The sequence below is a fragment of the Globicephala melas genome, chromosome 13 (assembly GCF_963455315.2).
Source record: "Globicephala melas chromosome 13, mGloMel1.2, whole genome shotgun sequence".
NCBI classification, from domain to species: domain Eukaryota; kingdom Metazoa; phylum Chordata; class Mammalia; order Artiodactyla; family Delphinidae; genus Globicephala; species Globicephala melas.
The window spans coordinates 86,714,564-86,734,057 of NC_083326.1; the positions used below are offsets into that span (position 1 = coordinate 86,714,564).

At 50.1% G+C, this 19,494-nt stretch overlaps 2 protein-coding genes across 17 annotated transcripts in view; one reads left to right on the plus strand and one right to left on the minus strand.

Moving 5' to 3' along the window:
• GLT1D1 (glycosyltransferase 1 domain containing 1) overlaps window positions 1–19,494 on the plus strand; it is a 186,026-nt gene that overhangs the window by 147,195 nt on the left and 19,337 nt on the right. For 10 of the 15 annotated variants that reach the window (XR_009566411.1, XR_009566412.1, XR_009566404.1 and 7 more), the window contains exons 14-19: window positions 3,836–4,095; window positions 4,606–7,083; window positions 7,346–7,460; window positions 11,823–13,557; window positions 17,206–17,336; window positions 18,359–19,443. The gene's annotated coding sequence lies outside the window, so the exon portion shown is untranslated. Of the gene's footprint in view, window positions 1–3,835; window positions 4,096–4,605; window positions 7,084–7,345; window positions 7,461–8,067; window positions 10,274–11,822; window positions 13,558–14,500; window positions 17,337–18,358; window positions 19,444–19,494 lie in introns of those variants that run through there. The other 5 variants (XR_009566407.1, XR_009566406.1, XR_009566405.1 and 2 more) reach the window with 5 other exon arrangements.
• TMEM132D (transmembrane protein 132D) overlaps window positions 1,622–19,494 on the minus strand; it is a 640,506-nt gene continuing 622,633 nt past the window's right edge. Inside the window, exons 6-9 of one of the 2 annotated variants that reach the window (XM_060310564.1) lie at window positions 18,690–18,895; window positions 15,464–15,737; window positions 11,127–11,318; window positions 1,622–7,067 (exon numbers count right to left, since the gene is read on the minus strand). In XM_060310564.1, coding sequence (XP_060166547.1) covers window positions 5,883–7,067; window positions 11,127–11,318; window positions 15,464–15,737; window positions 18,690–18,895 — 1,857 coding nt within the window. In that variant the 3' untranslated portion in view covers window positions 1,622–5,882. The remainder of the gene's footprint in view (window positions 7,068–11,126; window positions 11,319–15,463; window positions 15,738–18,689; window positions 18,896–19,494) is intronic. The other variant, XM_030859958.2, reaches the window with a different exon arrangement.

Here is a 19,494-nt window from a genome sequence, read left to right on the forward strand (position 1 = left end):
CCGAGATTTAATGTACATTTATTCTTAACACGTGGACCAAGAGTATAATGGTTTCATACTGAATAAAAGATACCCATTAAGCCAAAGAAGGAAAAAAGGAGGCATTTACATCAAGTTTTAGCTACATTGTTTGAAATACAAATATGTAGATTTTATCACTGAAAGAAATCTCAGTCGTGTTTCTTCATCAGAAACTTCAATTGAACCTAGAACTTTTCCACACCTCGATTAGAAAGAAAATAGAACAAAACAAAAACCCAGAAAAAAAAAATAAACTATAAGTTGATTGGCTGCTGAAACAGCAAGGCACTAATCTCTCCCCCAGGCTCCAGCTGGAGGGAGATGTCTGTGATGGAGGCCTGAACATTACATCTTGCAGGTGACAGACTTATGTTCAGCTTGTGACTCCAGTCAGCCAATAGGGGTCAATTGAGGGACTTTATGTGAAAGTGTCAGGACACTTACTGTCTTTACTCGGAGATTCTTTGCTGTGAAATGCCAAGGATAGGGCTTCCGGAGGCCACTGTATGTATGACCTAAGCCTCAAATCAAACAGGCAAATACTAAGCCCAGAGTAAGAGAGGGGAGGAGATAGAACCCTGGGTTCAACCATTCCTGAGGCCAGCTTTACCTCCGCTTGTTCAGTCCTATGGAGCAATAAATTCCATCCACCTCCCCTATTATTTTTCCTGAAGTCCAGTTAAAAAACAATTTTTAAAATCACTTGCAATGCAAACATCAGGATAGGACTTTTCCCCTCCTAAGGGGACTACTTCCTCCCTGGAGTGGGTAGACTTGTCTCCCTCAAAAGATGTGTTGAAATCCTAACCCTCAGAACCTGTGACTGTGGCCTTATTTGGAAAGAGGGTCTTTGGAAAGAGACAAGGGATTCCAAAGATTGCCAGCGACCAACAGAAGGCAGAGAAGGAGCATGGGACAGATTCTCTCCTTCACAGCCAAGGGAGGAACCAATTCTATTAACTCCTTGATTTTGGACTTCCGGCCTCCAGAACGAGGAGAGAATACGTTCCCGTTGTTTTAAGCCCCTAGTTTGTGATATACCTCTCAAAAGACATGTAGCCTTTTAAAAAAAAATCTATTTATCTATCTATTTATTTATTTATTTATTTATGGCTGCGTTGGGTCTTCATTGCTGCACGTGCGTTTTCTTTAGTTGTGGCGAGCGGGTGCTACTCTTTGTTGTGGTGCGCGGGCTTCCCATAGCGGTGGCTTCTCTTGTTGCATAGCACGGGCTCTAGGTGCGCGGGCTTCAGTTGTGGCACACGGGCTCAGTAGTTGTGGCGTGTGGGCTCAGTAGTTGTGGCTCGCGGGCTCTAGAGCGCAGGCTCAGTAGTTGTGGCGCATGGGCTTCGTTGCTCCGCGGCATGTGGGATCTTCCTGGACCAGGGATCGAACCCGTGTCCCCTGCATTGGCAGGCAGATTCTCAACCACTGCACCACCAGGGAAGCCCCGAGACACGTAGCCTTAGCACTCTTCAATCCTCCTATGTGCAGGAGGCTAGATTCACAGATTAGCACTCCCCCCCTCCCCCCCATCATGTGATACATACGTCAGCTGGGGCCAGATGTAGGCAAAATGTATGGTAGAGAACTTAACAGGAAGGCTTCTGGGGCCAGTCAGGGGTCAAACTTGCATCCGGATCTCTGGCCACAGCATCCTCTTCGCTCATCACCCCTCAGGTCATCCCTGATCCCTGGGCTGGAGGACCTGCGCCACCCTGGGGGAGCATCCCTGCTTCACCCGCATTCCTGCCGGAGCCTCCATGGCTGCAGCCACAGCAAAGCGGGGTGTGGGGGGGGGCATCCCCGGTGGGAGCTAATGACTGCGTCTTGGAAAATGACACACGGGGTAGTTAACTCACAGTTCTGAGCTTCCCCAGAGGGAAACAGACAAACCATTCTCTTGCTCTCCCAGGGTGTCTTAGCACAGCCTCATTTGTAAGGTGGGTGTGAAACTGAGGAGAAGGTGAGGCTTTTCTAGATAAGACACGTTCCTGGAAGCCCAGTGCCCTGGTGGGTCTGTAGAGCAGTCAGCTGCCCTGGGTCTGCACACAAGTTTAGCTGCCCTAGACCTCTGGCCAGAGGCCGGTGTTATGGCCTTAACTGTGTCCCCCCAATTCAGGTTTTGAAGTCCTGACCCCCCAGTAACTAGATGTGACCTTGTTTGGAAATAGGGTCTTTGTGGATGCAGTTAGTTAAGACGAGGTCTTCATGGAACAGGGTGGGTTCTACTCCCACTTGCCTGCTGTTCATCTAAAAAGGGGAAATCTGGGCACGCACACGGGCGCATCCTGGGGAAAACACCACGTGAACACGGAGACAGAGACGGGGTGAAGCGGCTGCAGGACAAGAGACACCAAGGGTGGCCGGCCGCCCCCGGGAGCCGGAGAGGGGCTGCACCAGAGTGTCCCTTAGAGCCTCAGAAGGAACCAGCGCTGTCGACACCTGATCTCAGACTTCCGGCCTCCAGACTGTGGGAGAGCACATTTCCGCTGCTCAAGCCCCCCAGCTTGCGGGACTTTGTTACGGCAGCTGGTAATGGATTGCTCAAGTCTGGGGCACCCAAAGCCGCAGGAAGCCACGGCCTCCACTGGGGGGCGCTGATGATCCCGGGTTCCATGCGCTTGGGGGTCTGGTCTTAGGCAACAGGACCTGAACTCACTGTCTCAGGGAGGGGGGCCGGGGCTTGGCGCGGGAGGTGGAAATGAGCAAGCAGGTAAGGCTAGGAGGAACCCAGCAGCATCACTTATTTTATTCACACCCCAAAGACACCCTGTTGAAAAGTCAGTTCGTTAAGACGTTCATAGCATTTCTTTCTCGGGCTCTGGGTGCACAGAGGGCAGTGTGATCACCGTAAGCTGTGTTCTTTAGGCGATGTTCCCTCTCTTCCCAGGAGACGCACAGGGGTACGCGCTCTCTTTCATATAACAATACACTTCTCCTGATTCTGTCTTGAGAACACACAGCTCCCTCCACCTATTTTTGTTTTTTGCACTTGGGGGTTAGAGACATGGCTGGGGAGAAGTATTTCCCTATTAGAGGAGAAACGGTGAAATGAAAGTTTGCCCTCTGGGCTGGGGAGACTGGGTGTGAAGAGGCCTGCAGGGACGTCTGCCTGGAGACAACAGCAGCAAATTCACCATGTCCAATAAGGGCCACGCTGATTGTAAGCCCCATTTTCCCAGAGTGTCTGCATTTTCAAGAGAAGGCAGAGATCCAGATTTTTTAGGTGAAGTGGCCAAAGTCTTAAGTGTTGACTCAGTCTTTTTTCTATTCTGTAACCTGTTTTATTATCCTTCATACAATTTATGACCATCTGAAAATTATTTCGTTTGCTGTTAATCCCCCCAGCCCCGGCTAGAGGTAAGGTCTTTGAGCGTCGGCCTGGGTCTGTTATATTTACCGCTTACCTCCTGTATTTGCACTAGTTCCTAGCACACAGGAGGTGCTCAATAAATACCAGGTGAATAAGTCAATGACCCATCACTTGATACTGTTTGCACAAAGACAAGGATTTCACGCAACTTCTTTTTCTGGGGAATCGTCTCGGGACTGCATTTGATTATTAGAGGAATCTAAAACTCAACCTTTTTAAAAACACCCCAGCCCAGAGTCACCACAGGCACACACGTGCCTCAGGAAATTGACTTCTGAATGTACGTGTGAGATCCAAAGACAGGACAGAGCCCTTTTTGCTCCAGCCCAAAGGGAGGCTGGACTACACGCTTGCCTGCCGTGGTTCTCACTTACTGCCATCAGTCAGCAGGCTTTTAGCAGAGAACTGCACACGTGATTGATTTTCAAATCCTTTCAGGTCCTGAAGGAGAGATACTTAGTACACAATGTACTTTGTCATCATGTGTCAACATCGCCTCAACACAGAGAGAGGCATTACGCTGCGTAAGACTGTAATCGGATTGTTGCCGGGATCCGTCAATCTGCTTCTTCATTTCCCCAGAGCTCAGCTTTGGAGGGCCATTTGCCATGGATGCCAGCCGCTGGGAGGGGGTCAGTGTGTAGAAAGACAAAGGACAGCCATAAAGCCGTGGAAGGCAAATTTTATATTTACAGCCGGTAAGTTTATAAATATATATTACATTCTTAATATCTACAATACATTCTGCACGCAGACGGATTTGAGAGGGGGCAGCGGCAGCGTTATGAAACGGAACATCACGTGGGAAAGAATGAAAGAAATGAGGGGGGTTACTGAAAGCAAAGGATTATCCTTGAAAAGGGGTGACAGTTTAATCACCCAGCCAGACAATGTAAGTCAAGTGGGGGACAGGAGCAGGTAGCTGATGGCTGCTGGAATCTCAGTCTTAGAGCAAACGGACAGCACCTTAGTTTGGGGGAGAGTGCTGAGGTTGAGAGGGTGAACTGGTGGAATTTACACACTTGATCTCAGGAGAATTCAATTATATGCATAGAGACTGAAAAAGAGAGAGAGAGAGAGAGAGAGAGAGAGAGACAGAGGAAGCAGAGAGATAGGTTCAGAAAGACACAGGGACAGAGAGGCACACAGAGAAAGAGAAACTGACCTTAGAACCCAACACTCAAATAACCCAGCTCTCTGCCCCATAGGTGGTTACCTCAGGTCCCTCCATCCCTCCAAGGTGGAGAAGAAGCCTCCCCCACCGCCCCCCTGTGTGTGAATGGGCCAGGCTTCCTGCCCAACCCACCTCATCGCACACCCCGAGTCCCAACTCTCCCCGCCCTGTACCCTCCGTGTGGACACCCAGATTTATCTCATCAACCTTGAGCAGCAGACTGGATGGGACCGTCCACAGAGGCATCACAGAAGAACCCTGCTTTCCAGAAAAGCAAGGGGAAGGAGCATCCCTGGGTGTTGAATTCCTTGTGCGCGCTGCTGACCCTCCAAGACCAGCCTCTTCAAAGAAGGACACGTGTGAAGTTTGCCCAGTGGGGCTTCAGCGTAGAATGTCACCTGGGGGTTGACACAGACGCCACAGTGGAAGAGAGGGAATGGTGACACTGCCCTCCACTGCCGAGTGACCAATGACTTTTGGAAAGGTGGCGATGTGGGGCGTGGTGGGGGAGGAGTACAAAGGTGAACATAGTGAATTTGCTAAAAAAAAAAAAAAAAAAAAAAATTTCTGGTCCTTCGAACCCAGTTGAAAGTCTACACCCAGGCTCCCTAGTTTACTAGTAAAGGGATGCTCTGAACGGCTCAGAGCGCTTTTGTTTGTTTGGGTGGTGGTTCTTGGCATGTAGTTACAAAGGTACTGGTGGCCTATTTACCCTCCTGTTCCCTTTCAATCCTCCTCAGCGATTGCCTTGCTTTGCCCCAGCCTTTGGGAGATAATAACTCGAAACTCGAAACTCTTGCTTCCCAAGAGCTGACTCTAGGTGGCGCTAGACTCCACCTCTGCTCATATGCTCACAGCCAGCTGTGCTGCCCGAGGTCCAATGACACGCTTCCTCCCATCCATCCCCTTGAGCCCAACCTGAGTCTCATTTTTCTCCTGTGGTCCACAACATTGAATACGGCAGCTGTGTGGCTTCGATGAAAGAAAGTGAGATGGCAAGAGAGGGACTGTTCTCTCCTGGAGGTTCTCTGAAGTTCAGTGATTCAGAACTCATCTTTCTTCCAATGTAAGAATCTCGCCGTGCATGATAAACCCCTTAACACTGACAGAAACATTGGACCCTGGAATGTGGACATCAATTCCAACTCGGGGCCGTCCCAGGGGAGCCAGGGTCATTGTCTGTGGCTCTGTGGATAGCGTCACCCTGATCTTGTCCCGTCTTTTTATTTCCCCACCGGGCACACGGTTGCCCCACATCCCCAAGTTAAAGGCCGAAAGGTGAGTGAGAACCAATGTCTGTGAAGGCCCGGCTTACACATCTTCATGTAATCCTTCCATGTAGCCGCATGACTCTTGGCATCCCCCAGGGTCCAGATCCTGGCAGACCCATTTCACGGCATCCTCACTGCTGGTCGCTATGGAGTTCACGGCGGGGCATCTGTCATCCGTAGAGACGGTGGTGAAAGTGGTGAATTCCACTCTTTTCCTTTTTGAGGTAGGGGACGTTGGGGGCTCGCTTTTCGGATCACTCCCGTCCATGAGTGCGTGTCCTGAAGATGTGAACAGCTGTCCGTTGGTGCTGTTTGGGGAGTTTGTGCTGAGGAGATACTTACTCTCTTCGAAATCCATGCCCCTGTCGATGGCGGTGATCTGCTCGTCCTGGGAGGAAGCCAAGTTGATGTGATTCTCCAACAGTTCGGCCCGGTGGCTCAACCCGACCCAGTCATGGTAGTGACTCATACCTTCTTGTTCCTCGAAGGGAACCTGCTTGTGCCTGTACTTTAACGCAAAGGTCACACAGTTTATTAGGAAGACCAGAATGGCCAGGCAGAAGACACCCAACAGGGCATACATCCCAATTTCCAAGTCGCTCAGCCCTTTGGAGGCCTGCGTGAGGTCATTCTCATCCATTTCCCCATAGCTTCTGGGCAGGTCCACCTGGGCGGGGAAGCTGGTGAGGTCAATGGAGATGGTCTGCAAATGGCTGTCATCATCCAGAAGGCTTTCCTGGCCACGGTTCTTCTGGAAGGTGGACCTTTCCGTGGTGGAGCCCCTTCCTTCCATGAGGCCCACGGAAGAACTGCCGTAGTACCGTCCCTCTTGACGCCCCCATTCTTGCGAGGGTCTTTTGGGTCTTCTGTCACTGACATTATTATCCAGGTGACCTCCTGCCCCCGTGTGTCTGCTGTCGCTGGTGTTGGGATTGGCATCGTTTGGGCCAAATTTAACTTTGACGTTGGCTGTCCCCACGGCCAACACGCTCTTCCGTTTGGATTTCTGGCATGACTCACAAATAACCATTTCGACCTTCACCAGGGCACCCTGTCCCTCGGCTTCAGCGGTGATTATAGGCCACTTGAATTTGGGGTCTTGGTGGATAGAGACCACCTTCTCATCCAGTGACGTGGCCATCAGGGAGAAGTCTTTCGCGTCGTAAATATCCAAGGGGGTGACGGAGCCGTCACTGAATTGGACCCAACAACTGATGGCTGCTTCCTGTTGAAGAAAAAAAGTAAGTTCATCAAAATGGGCCCCAAAGCTCACTGAATACAAAGTCTTAGTAAAAACAGACACTGTCACAAAGATAATACTCCAAGGACAAAGGGAAACCTTTTATGCAGCGTAGAAACAAGAGGCAAGAAGTACTGAGAGTATGAAAGAAAATGAATCCCTGTAAAGATGCAGAAGCCAAAGAAGACTACAACAGCAAAATGACAATGATGGAACAGGACCAGGAATAACCCTCCCTAATAAGATCTGCTTTCTTTCCTCAGGTGTTGAAAGAAAGATGGCTTCTTTCGGCGGTGCCAGATCTACTTCTGCATAGTAACCAACTGCCTATCAACGGAGATCTACCGGTTAGTGGGGTCATTTACAAATGTTACACAGGTAAACGAAAAATATTTATTACGTTATTTTTAAGTTGCTTTAATACCGAGTCTCCGTGCACTACTCACAACACAGGTTAAGACCCCTGACCTAGACAAGGGTGCCCCAGAGGGGCTGCAGGCTTTGGTTGTGTGGGTCCTGCTACATCAGCATCTAAGGATGGGTTTGTATTGGCTTGTGGACAGTCTTGGCTTGGAGGTGAAGAGTAAAACCAACCAGCCAGAGAGAGGGTTAGGGCTAGGGTTAGGGTTGGGGTTGGGAAGGGTTAGGGTTAGGGTTAGGGTTGGGGTTGGGGTTGGGGTTGGGGTTGGGAAGGGTTAGGAAGGTTTCTGTTGGGAGAATCTTTGTCTTCCCTTCCACTCTCCAACCCAACCAGTTGGGGGAAACTGGGAGACCCAAAAGTAGCCAGGGTCAAGACTTGTATCCACCTCAATCCCTTGTCTTTTTACTTTGTTGCTTTAGACCAGCTTTCCTTGGGACTAGTCTGTCCAGGGAGACTGTAATAGACAAGATAACCTCTAAGCCTTCAGTTTCAGTGACGATGTCATTGGCCTTGACAGCAAACTGGGAGGCCCATTGCTCCCTCCTCCCTCCTCCCTCCTCCTAGCTCCCGGAGAAGCTGCTCCACCCCAAACCCAGAAGGATGCACAGCCCTAAGAGGCTTGTGTGCCTGCCCACCTGGCCACAGCTGATTGGACCCATAGGACGGCTGCTGTCAGAGCCATTCATCTCTGCAGCTCTGAGCCAGCCGGCATGTCCCCCTCCAATTTGAAATAAGCAAGATGGGAGACGCTTCCCTGGTGGCGCAGTGGTTGAGAGTCCGCCTGCTAATGCAGGGGACACGGGTTCGAGCCCCGGTCTGGGAAGATCCCACATGCCACGGAGCAGCTGGGCCCGTGAGCCATGGCCGCTGAGCCTGCACATCCGGAGCCTGTGCTCCGCAACGGGAGAGGCCACAACAGTGAGAGGCCCGCGCACCGCGATGAAGAGTGGCCCCCGCTCGCCGCAACTAGAGAGAGCCCTCGCACAGAAACGAAGACCCAACACAGCCAAAATAAATAAATTAATTAACATTAAGATGGGAGTGGGAAGATGTGTCGGAGCTCATATAAGACTGGAGAATGAAGCCCCACTTTGGAGCCCCACGATGGATCAGGTGTAAGCAAATGTCTGGGCACGGCATTTATTTAATGAGATGATGGACATGAGAGAGACTGTCGACCCCCCAGTTTCCCCAAGTTCTTATAGCTGGGGTCTAAGAGGGTCCCACTATCCTTGTAATAAATCCTGTGTTATTTAAACTTGCTTGAGGGGATTTCTCTTACTTGCAACCTAAGAGCCACTGACCACGACAGAAGTTAAGTTTACCTGGTGGTGTCTGGTCTTTGAACTGAGAAGGGAGCTTCTGACATATGACTGGTGGTCTCTGCTTCTCCTTCAGCACAGCCAGTAAATACCGACCTTGTTAGCCATCGGCTTGGGGTGGCTGCTAAGTGGAAAATGCCTCCATGACACAGGCCGGAAGCCACTGGATGTGATCTCGGTTTACCTGGGCCTTCGGATTGGCTGTGAAATTGCAGCAGGAACTTCAAACGCACGTTGGATTTCTTGAAACTGAAATGTCAGAGCCAAGTTGCAGGCAGGGACTAAGCTCCATTCAAAGCAAGCACGGAGCAAACCTCAGGGTCACGTGCCTAGCTCTGCATGTTGGAAATGGATTCGCTCTGTGGCCCTATTCTAACTGTGTCTTATCGCTTCCTTAACTCCTAACCGGCAGTCACCTGATTTGATCACCCCAGGAAGACAGGAAGAAGCCTCGGGTCATTTCTCCTTTGCTATCTGTAACTTGCAACCTGGCTGGCATCACGCCCTGAGAAAAGGCAGGTTTGTCTCTGGCAAGAATTCGTATCCGTTATTGAGATCATCCACTTTCAAGTGCTTTCTAATCCAAACCCCTGCACACACAGACCACAGTGAAAGGACAAGGGATTAGCTAACACCTGGCAGGGGAGCCTTCAGTGCTGGGTACGGGCTGGGAAAATGGTAAGGCTCTGTGTGTCCAGGGGCAGGTACAGCTTAGCCCACCTTCCTGCCCAAACATAGTCACAGCCTCAGCAGGTGCAAGAGGGGACCCAGATGGCAATGTACCTGCCGAGGGAAGAGCTTCCAGGAAGCGCTCCTGACCAATAAGGAAAGCTGCCCGAAAACCCCCTATGTGGGCTGGAGGCCTTCTAGCATCCCCACAGGAGGACAGTCCTGTCTCATGGGGCGCACAGAATCAGTAGCCTGAGACCACCGTCCTTGGGCATTAAACAAGGCTCACCAAAGTCTCCATCCAGTTTCCTTGTAAGAAATAAAGTTTCTCCATCTCAGATGAGGGAGGAGATCAGATGACGTTTCCAAGTGCCCTTCCAACAGTCCTCTTTGTTTGGAAACCATCGTATCAACACACAAACACGCACCACGTGATACACACCACAACAGGTACACATACACAACGCACACTACACACAACACACATACATAACACAAACATACACATATGCACAGTACACACATACACACAACACACTATTAGCGCACGCTGGTTTCCAGTAAAGAGAAAGAAGGCCATGACTGATGTCACCACTGGCCTGTTACTTCTGCTTTGAGCTAAATGACAAATGTGGAAGCATCTCCTCCAATCTCCTTCCGACCCCCAGACCCGTTAGCCCATTTTTTTGAGCAGGGACTTAGAGGAAGGCTGTGGACCCCTCCTTGGAGTCTGTGCCCACCCTCGCTTTCACCCCACTGCTCGGGGAGGTCAGCGGGGTCCAGAGCCAGGACTGTCTGGGGGGGGGGGGTGGAGAAGCAGCACAGGTGACGCGGATGGGGCGCGAGGAGACTGCGTCCAGCCTCTCTGGCTCCTGGTGCGCTATAATCCATCACTCCTGGCAACCTTGGGGTCTGGCATCTCCGTCAGGGGGGCTGGGAAGCCTGAGGCTGAGCAGTTGCCCCTTCACAACGCCTCTCCAGACTGCGGAGCGCCCGATGTGCGAGCCCACTCTTTTGCGGGACCCCTCCACCCCAATTAGTGATTCCACCACACAGGCAACCTGATCCAACGTGTGACCTCACCCCACTGTGCGACCTCACCTGAAGTGTGACCTGCTCAAGGCGGAAGCCCACCCAGTGAACGACCCCACTGACATGTGATGCAACCCCACCACGTGACCCCAAGAGACGTGGGATTCCCCCGCTGGTGTGGGCCCCACCTGCTGTGTAACCGCACCTGGTGTGTGACCTCACCTGGTGTTTGACCTCACCTGGGTGTGACCTCACCTGGTGTGTGACCTCACCTGGGTGTGACCTCACCTGGTGTGTGACCTCACCTGGTGTGTGACCTCACCTGGTGTGTGACCCACTCCCCCATGTGTAACCCCCCTGGATATATGACCCCACCTGTTGTGTGACCTCACCTGGTGTGACCCACCTGCTGTGTGACCTCACCTGCTGTGTGACCTCACCTGATGAGTGACCTTACCTGGTGTGTGACCCCCCCCATGTGTAACTCCCCCTGGATATATCACCCCACCTGATGTGTGACCTCACCTGGTGTGACCCGCATGCTGTGTGACCCCCCCGACATGTGACCCCTTCCCACGGTGCCCCATCCCCACCCCACACCTGTCTGGGCCTTTGCAGAAGTTCTTGAGCCACCGCGGTGGCGAAGATGGCTCTGTTGCTTCCAGGGCTGAGCTGCAGGGAGAGGGACAGCCCTGCCACCAGCTGGACCCCGAGGTCTGTGATCGTCACCTTCTCGTCCAGCACGGTGATGGTCTTCTCGGCCAGGATGGCATCTGACAGAGGCGACAGGATCTGAAAGGCAGAACCGACATAGGCAGGAAAAGCTCTCTGTGGTTCCAGAAATCCCCCCGATGGTGTAAACGATGGAGGTGGATAGGGACAGACAGAGCCAGAGGAGCAAAAACGGGTCTTTCCACTCACGCCTTCTTCTAAAAGATACAGCTTGCTTGTGAAAATATAGCGCATTTTTTAAGTAACAGCAACATGGTATCAAGGAGTGGATGGGGTAGGACCTGGCATCCCACCCACAGCATCAAATAAACTCCGTTGCCTACCCTGCACTGCCCTCAGACCCTGAGAAGAAGAATTAACATTTTCATTCATTTCAGCACTAACTTTACGATTCTTCTACAGCATGGATCATTTCTACTATTACTTAGTGCATATTTTGTTTAAAATCATTTTATGTAAATAATTTGTTTAAAAAAGCTTCATAGCGTCATAGAAAAACGGTTTCGATATGCTAGCTATACATTTCTATATTTCTCTCTTCTACACATGATCGCCAATGACCAGTTACACGCAAAGAAGAGACGGTCGGTCCATGTACCACCTAAAGCATCCCGTGTGTCACCGGGAGCTTGCACTCCACACTTTGGGGAACACTGAGCAGCGACACTCAGTTGCATTTTGGAATATCAGCTTCCGTCCTCTGATAAACTCAGCTGCGAGTCCTACCCTTGACGCCGATGTCCCAAAGTCTCATTTGTCTCTGGACACCTGTGATGCCCTGGGGAATGAAGCTTCTGTTCAATTTAGACCCTGAGGAGGAAATCCTGCTTTGGAAGATTGTCTGTGGAAGCACCTCTGCTCCCCCAGCCCCTCATCCAAGTTACAAGGTGCTGACTTAGACTCCCCTCTATGAATCCTCGACCTTCTGGGTGAAACAGGTTTCATTCTCCCTTCCCCAGCTCTTTTGACGTATTTCTCTTTTCAAGTTGTTGGTGATATTTATGAAGATGTATCTCAAGACAGTTTTCCCTGGATTCATTAAACTCCTTTATCAAAGCCCCACATTTCTGTTCAAATACCTTCTTCAGTTTCTAAATCTGGTTGGGACACCTTGAATGGCGCTGGGTATGAAACATGAGTCCCCAGAAGAAAGTGGCCAAATGAATTTATAACTCAGGAGGACTCAGTGGCCATAAATAAGAGGGAAAAACGAAGGGTCTCAGGAGCAGATGCCCCACTAGGACAATTTTCATGTTTCACGCATGGGAAGCTGGCCCATTCGCACTCACTGATTTTCACAGAAATACCTGATTTCTGAACAGTGTTTCATTGCGTCTTTGTATTTATATGATCATTTTGAGTGGTTGGTGTCAAGTTGTCGTCTTGGTTCCAGTTTCCAGATATCAGCATCACTTTAGCCCATGGATCAACTTTAATTTAGATCTTTCAGGCAAAAATCAACTGTGAAGATTACAAGTGCTTGTCTATGGGGCGGATGTGTTTTGTTTGACATAATACTTCAAAATGGGATGAATGGCCATCCTTAAAAAACAGACGATTTCGTATGAAAGATAGATTTCTAGCTATTCTGGAAAAGTTGCAGCATCTCTCCACACTGGGCTCCCATTTCCTCTTGGCACCTTTTGGAGGTGAGTATCAGCCTCCCTTTGCCACACTCCTCACCACTCCCTATTGTCCTCCTAACACTTAGGGCCCAACTCAGTCATCCTCTTTCACCTGATGCCCTGGCTGCTTTCCTCACAGAGGGTACCTTCGCAGCTTTTAGAGAGCATTGCAGCATGTGACTCCTGAGTCCCAGTTCAAAGTAATTTACTTTCCCCCTTGAATAAAATGATCTCTTTTATTTTTATTTTTTTCCAGTGGCTAAAGTATTTTATCAGATTAAGTACGTCATTTGCAAATGGTTTCATGTGAAAATTTAAAAGCAAAGTTATAAAACATTTTTAATAAAACAGTACAGAGTTAATAGCAAAATTACATTTTCTTGATTGTACAAATAAAAACATTTTGTTTCTGATAGACTGTCTGAAAATTTTATAATGTATTCTCCAACTGACAGCTGCGATATTCTATTTTAATGAGACGTCTCAGGGTTAATTCAATCATTTGATAATAATGGGTTCAAAAATGCTCTCTCTTAAATATCAGCCCATTTTCCAGAATGTTTGAAATCTTCTACAGTCCAATAGAGTAAGCCTCACTGTTTGGCTAATAGGATGATCACCTCTTCTATAAATGGGGCAGTCACTGAGGAACAATATTTGCTCTCAGACAGGAGGTAAGTGACTCCCAAGTGACCTCCCAGAACTGTGTCTTGTGAAAGTGTTTGTTTCAAAGCTCCCATGTTGCATACTGGTCCACCCCATCCATTCCTAGCAGCAGGTGCTTACAAGACCAGTGGAATCATAATAACTCTGTTGCTTCCTTCAGTACATTTCTGAAATGCTCCAGGTTTCATCATGGGGCAGGCTGGGCCCTGGTGGAGACAGCTGAGCATCATGGTGGGATGGGAAGCTTTTCGGTGACCGTGGTCAGTGAGGTGGAGTGACCAAGTGAGAAGCTGCTGGCCACACCCATGATTCTGATGCGCTTAGCCCACCCCAAGAGCTTTTTAAAAAATATTTTTCAATTACAAAACTTTTATTTTATATTGGGGTTGGTTGATTTACAATGTTGTGTTAGTTTCAGATGTACAACAATGTGATTCAGCTGTACATGTATCTGTTCTTTATCAGATTCTTTTCCCATATAGGTTATTACAGAGTAATGAGTAGAGTTCCCTGTGCTATACAGTAGGTCCTTGCTGGTAGTGTGTATATGCTAATTTCAAACTCCTAATTTATCCCTCCCCAGACCTTTCCCCTTTAGCAGCCATAAGTTTGTTTTCTATGTCTGTGAGGCTGTTTCTGTTTTGTAACAGTTCATTTGTATCATTTTTTAAGATTCTACATATCAGTGATATCACATGGTATTTGTCTTTCTCTGTCTGACATACTTCACTTAGTATGATCATCTCTAGGTCCATCCATGTTGCTGCAAAGTATTTCATTCTTTTTTATGGCTGAGCAGTATTCCATTGTGTACATGTACCACATCTTCTTCATCCATTCAACCATCGATGGACATTCAGGTTGCTTCCATGTCTCAGCTGTTGTAAATGGTGCTGCAGTGAACATTGGGGTGCATGTATCTTTTTGAATTTGAGTTTTTGTCTTTTCCAGATATACGCCCAGGAGTCGGATTGCTGGATCATATAGTAGCTTTATTTTTAGAGCTTTTGTCCCAAGATAGTAACATCCACCATGTCTCAGAGACAAATAATGTCTTGGAGTTTCAAACATGACCCATCCTGAGAAGCCAGTCCATCATTATACCTCTTCTGTTGTTTATCTGACAGCTTCTTTCAGTCTATTCACTCTGAAAATGGATACTGTCGAATAGAGCTACCGTATGATCCAGGGATACCACTCCTGGGCATACATCTAGACCAAACTCTAATTCGATACATGCACCCCAATGTTCACAGCAGCACTATTTACAATAGCCAAGACATGGAAGCAACCTGAATGTCCATCTACAGATGAATGATAAAGAAGATACGGTACAGATATACAATGGAAGATTACTCAGCCATAAAAACAAGAATGAAATAGTGCCATTTGCAGCAACAGAAATGGACCTAGATATTATCACGCTAAGTAAAGTACGCCAGACAGAGAAAGACAAATATCATATGATATCACTTATATGTGGAATTTAAGAAAATGATAAAGTACACTTATTTACGAAACAGAAATAGACCCATGGACATAGAAAACAAACTTACGGTTACCAAAAGGGAAAAGGGGGGGGATAAATTAGGAGTTTGGGACTAACATATACACGCTACTATATATAAAATTGATAAACGACAAGGACCTACTGTACAGCACAGGGAACTCTATTCAATATCTTGTAATAATCTATAATGGAAAAGAATCTGAAAAGAATAGATGTATACATATGTATAGCTGCATCACTTTTCTGTACACCTGAAACGAACCCAACATTGTACACCGACTATACGTCAATAAAAAAATAAATAAATAAAATAGATATTGCTCTAAGTGACGACAAACGGCCAAGTTCTCCTCTGGGTAGAGACGTGACAGGAACACAGAGAGGCCTTGCCTTGGGGGTCTTACCTGAATGGCGGTCATCCCGAGCTCCTGGCCAATCAGGACTTGTCCCCCTTGCAGCTTGGCAATCCGGGGCTCCTCCACCTGCATGAAGTCATTTACCAGCTCCGTGATGTCCACCTGCCAATCGGAGCCCAGCAGGTGGGCCAGCTGCCCCCCGGGCTCAGCCACTTCGGCCACAAACTGAGTCAAGACCCGCACCATGGCGTGCTGGTACTGGAGAGTGCAGCCCCGGCCTTTCTTCTCATCTTCTTCCTCCTCCTCACTGTCCCGAGCTGGCCTGTCAAGGGGTCAGTTCGATTGAACAGATGCTGATTGGTCGGGTCAACTGACCTCAAGGGGTCAGTTCGATTGAACAGGTGCTGATTGGTCGGGTCAACGGTTGGGGGCTGGGGGTGAAGCATGGCAGGGGCTGCAGAGGTGAGTGGGCATGAGGCCTGCCTTCGGGGAGTTCACAGCCTGGGCCGGGGGGGCGGTGCTCAGACACATGTGCAGGGGTGATGCTCAGAAGATCGGAGCCCTGCTGTGGCCTGAGCGCTGACCAGTCAGAATGGGCTGGTGTGGTCAGCAGAGTTCTAAGGTGTCCCCTATGAGCCCCATCTCCTGGTATTCACTTTGTGAAATCCCCTTCCCTTTGGGTGTGGCCTGGACCTAGTAAAAGTTTCTTCCAATGAAAGATTACAGCGGGACTTCCCTGGCGGTCCAGTGGTTAAGACTCTGCGCTTCCGATGCAGGAGGCACGGGTTCAATCCCTGGTCGGGGAACTAAGATCCCACGTGCCGCACAGTGCGGCCAAAAAAAAAAAAAAATTTACAGCAAAAGTTACGGGATGTCACCTTCAAGATCAGGTTTTAAGAAACTATGACTTGTCGTGTTCAGCCCTCTTTCCTTTGTTCTTCTCTCTTTTTAATTAATCTTGCTTTCCTTTTCTATTACTTGTATACTTTCTTTTTTAAAATTTTATTTATTAATTTATTTATCTATGGCTGTGTTGGCTCTTCATTTCTGTGCGAGGGCTTTCTATAGTTGCGGCGAGCGGGGGCCACCGCTCATCGCGGTGCGCGGGCCTCTCACTATCGCAGCCTCTCCCGTTGCGGAGCACAGGCTCCGGACGCGCAGGCTCAGTAGTTGTGGCTCACGGGGCCAGCTGCTCTGCGGCATGTGGGATCTTCCCAGACCAGGGCTCGAACCCGTGTCTCCTGCATTGGCAGGCGGATTCTCAACCACTGCGCCACCAGGGAAGCCCCAGGTTCTTCTCTCTTGCCTGCCCTGGTGAAGTCAGCTGCCGTGCTGTGTGCGGCCCTATGGAGACACCTGACAGCTGGAAGCAGCACTCTCTGGCCAACAGCCAGTGAGGAGCTAAGGCCTCCCAGGAGCCACATGGGCTTGGATGTAGGTCCTTCCCCAGCAGAGCCTTGTGGTGAGACTCCAGCTCCGGCTGACAACCGGACTGTAGCTTGCGAGAGATCCAGCTAAGCCTGGCCTGGATGCCTGATCCAGGGGAACTGTGAGATGACAGGCTTTTCTTTTAAGCCACCGGGTTTTAGGGTAAGCCACTCAATTATGTAGCAATAGATAATTAATACAGTAAGGCTCTGGGTGACCAGTATAGCCCTACAAACCAGTACACGAGGGAAGCGAGTGTTTAACTCAAGGGAAGGTATTTTGTGATAATGAATGTAGAGAGGGCCAGGCAGCAGGCAGATGTTAGCTGCTCCCTCAACATCTGATGCCTTATGTGCTGTCAGTCCTTCCCAGCACCCTCACGGTCTCCATCAGAAGAGCTGCTCACTCCTCGAAGTGGTTCTCTTGCCGTATCTGAGCTGGACAGTCGTGACAGCACCTGGACTGTTCACAATCACACTCGGCCAGTCCTTGGGTGAGTCTCTCCCTGCACCCACTTTCCCTCAGTAGCGTCAGTAATCACGCTGAACTCCATGCTCCCACCTCAACCTCAGAAACCCCTGTGGTTAAGGAAAGGGTCATGGCTGAAACCATCTTCCAACGGCACGCAGGACCCAAGCCTTCACTCCTGAAGCCCTGCCCTCTCCCAGGTGCCATAAGAACTCAAAGGGGTGGACTTCCAAGGGAAGGAAAATAAAAGCTGCCCCTCACCTAAGTACCAGTTCACTCCTCCTGCTGAGTACCCAGACTCCAGGAATAGTTCCTGGTCTCATTCTTCACATGCTCGCTTTTGACTTTCTACAAGTCCCTTAAGCATGGGTTTCTCCAAGGTGACCGAGTCTCTGAAAAAAACTCTCTTTGTACCTGATGCCTGTTTATTTGCCCGAGGTGGGCGATGCAGACTTATCAGTCCATCTAACGCCACCAGAGGCACACAGGTGACAGGCCACGGACTTCATCTCCCCAAGGGAAACTGATCTCAGTGATTCTGGGGGAAAAAGAGACTGCCCAGGTCAGGCAGCATCTGTTCAGACAGCTCTCTAGCGGACCTCTTGCTTGGGGCCTCCAAGAATCAATTCTTCCCTCCTCCTGGTATTGATCTCTTGCTTCAGGCAGGGTTGACCTCTTTCCCTAGCTCCTCTGGCCCCAGCCAGGGGAATGTGGCTGCAGCCTCGCAGGCCAATCAGTGTATTCTGTCTCCTCCCCCTCCCCTCCCCTCCACTCCCCTCCCCTCCCCTCCCCTCCCCCTTCTCCTCCCCCTCTCACCACCCCCTCCCCTCCTTCTCCCTCCCCCTCCCCTTCTCTCCCTTCCCCTCCCCTCCCCCACCCCTCCCCTTCTCCTCCCCTCCCCTCTTCCTCCCCTCCCCCCTTCCCCTCCCCCTCCCCTTCTCCTCTCCCTCCCACCTCTCCCCCCCTTCCCCTCTCCCTCCCCTCCCCTCCCCCTCCCCTCCCCCTCCTCCTCTCCCTCCTTCTCCTCCTTCTCCTCCTTGGCTACAGTGATTGGATCAGGAATGGACATATAACCCAAGTGAGGATAACACTTAACTCCGGGATTCTTGCATGAGTTATTGGGCAAAAGAGGATGTACTCTCTGCACAGTCACGGAGAAGGTAGAGTGAAAGTGTGGAACCTCGTGAGAAAAGCCTGATGGATGACGAAGCCAACACAAAGCAAGCAGGAGCCAGGAGGTGGAGAGAGACCCAGTCCTTGGGGTACCAATGGACCCCTGGAACCAGACACGCCTGAAATCAGCTACCCTGTAAACTTCCGTCTTCAGCCTAAGCGCACTTGACTTGTTTCTGCTACGGCGCCTGACCTGCACACCCACCTCTTGCTGGAGACAATGGGGACTCTCCAGCCCTTGATCTGGTTGAGCTCGGTGTCCGAGACCTCGATCTGCAGGGGCAGACGGGGCACCCACACCATCATCTCCAGAGGACTGGTCAGGTGCTGGTACGTGAAGTTCACCACCACGTTCACCTTGCCCTTCATTTCCTTCCCGTTGACAAAAACGTAGTCACACCTGTCAGAAACCTAGGAAGAGGGGAGAGAAGGGTGGGCGACGTATGAGTTTTTATCACATCCCAAAGCAAGAGCAAGAAAAAGCGGAGGAGGAAAGCAGTGTTGTGACTCTTTTGGGGTCACAATCACGAGGAGCTGGTCCTAACGTGGACACTGGATCTTGCTTTCCGAGACAGCAGAGGCTGTGACGACAGATGCCACGGGGCCCACCCACCTCTCCTGGGAGCTCTTCGACTGGCTGGGTACACTCACCCCCACCTGCTGCAGGTGCTTTGCTGACAATCTGTGCTGCACCTCCTCTGACAGACTGCCCTTAGGTGCTGGAGCCGAACCTGCAGAATCACCTGGGTGCCCTGTACCGCTCAGCCCACCTTTATGCCCGACGATGACTTCCTGGTTTGCCTCAAGGAGGGACGAACCGTGTGTATAGGTCATGACCCGGAGCTCCTCTGGGGATCGGCCGAGGCTCGATTTCATCTGAAACCATCCGGCTCAGCTTGTCCCCTTTCTGCATCCGGCCTCTCTCACTCCCAGACGGATGTCTCCAGAGAACATCCTCAGTAAGTCATGTGCAGACAAGCTCCCATCTCAGCTGTGCGGGCAGATTCCGA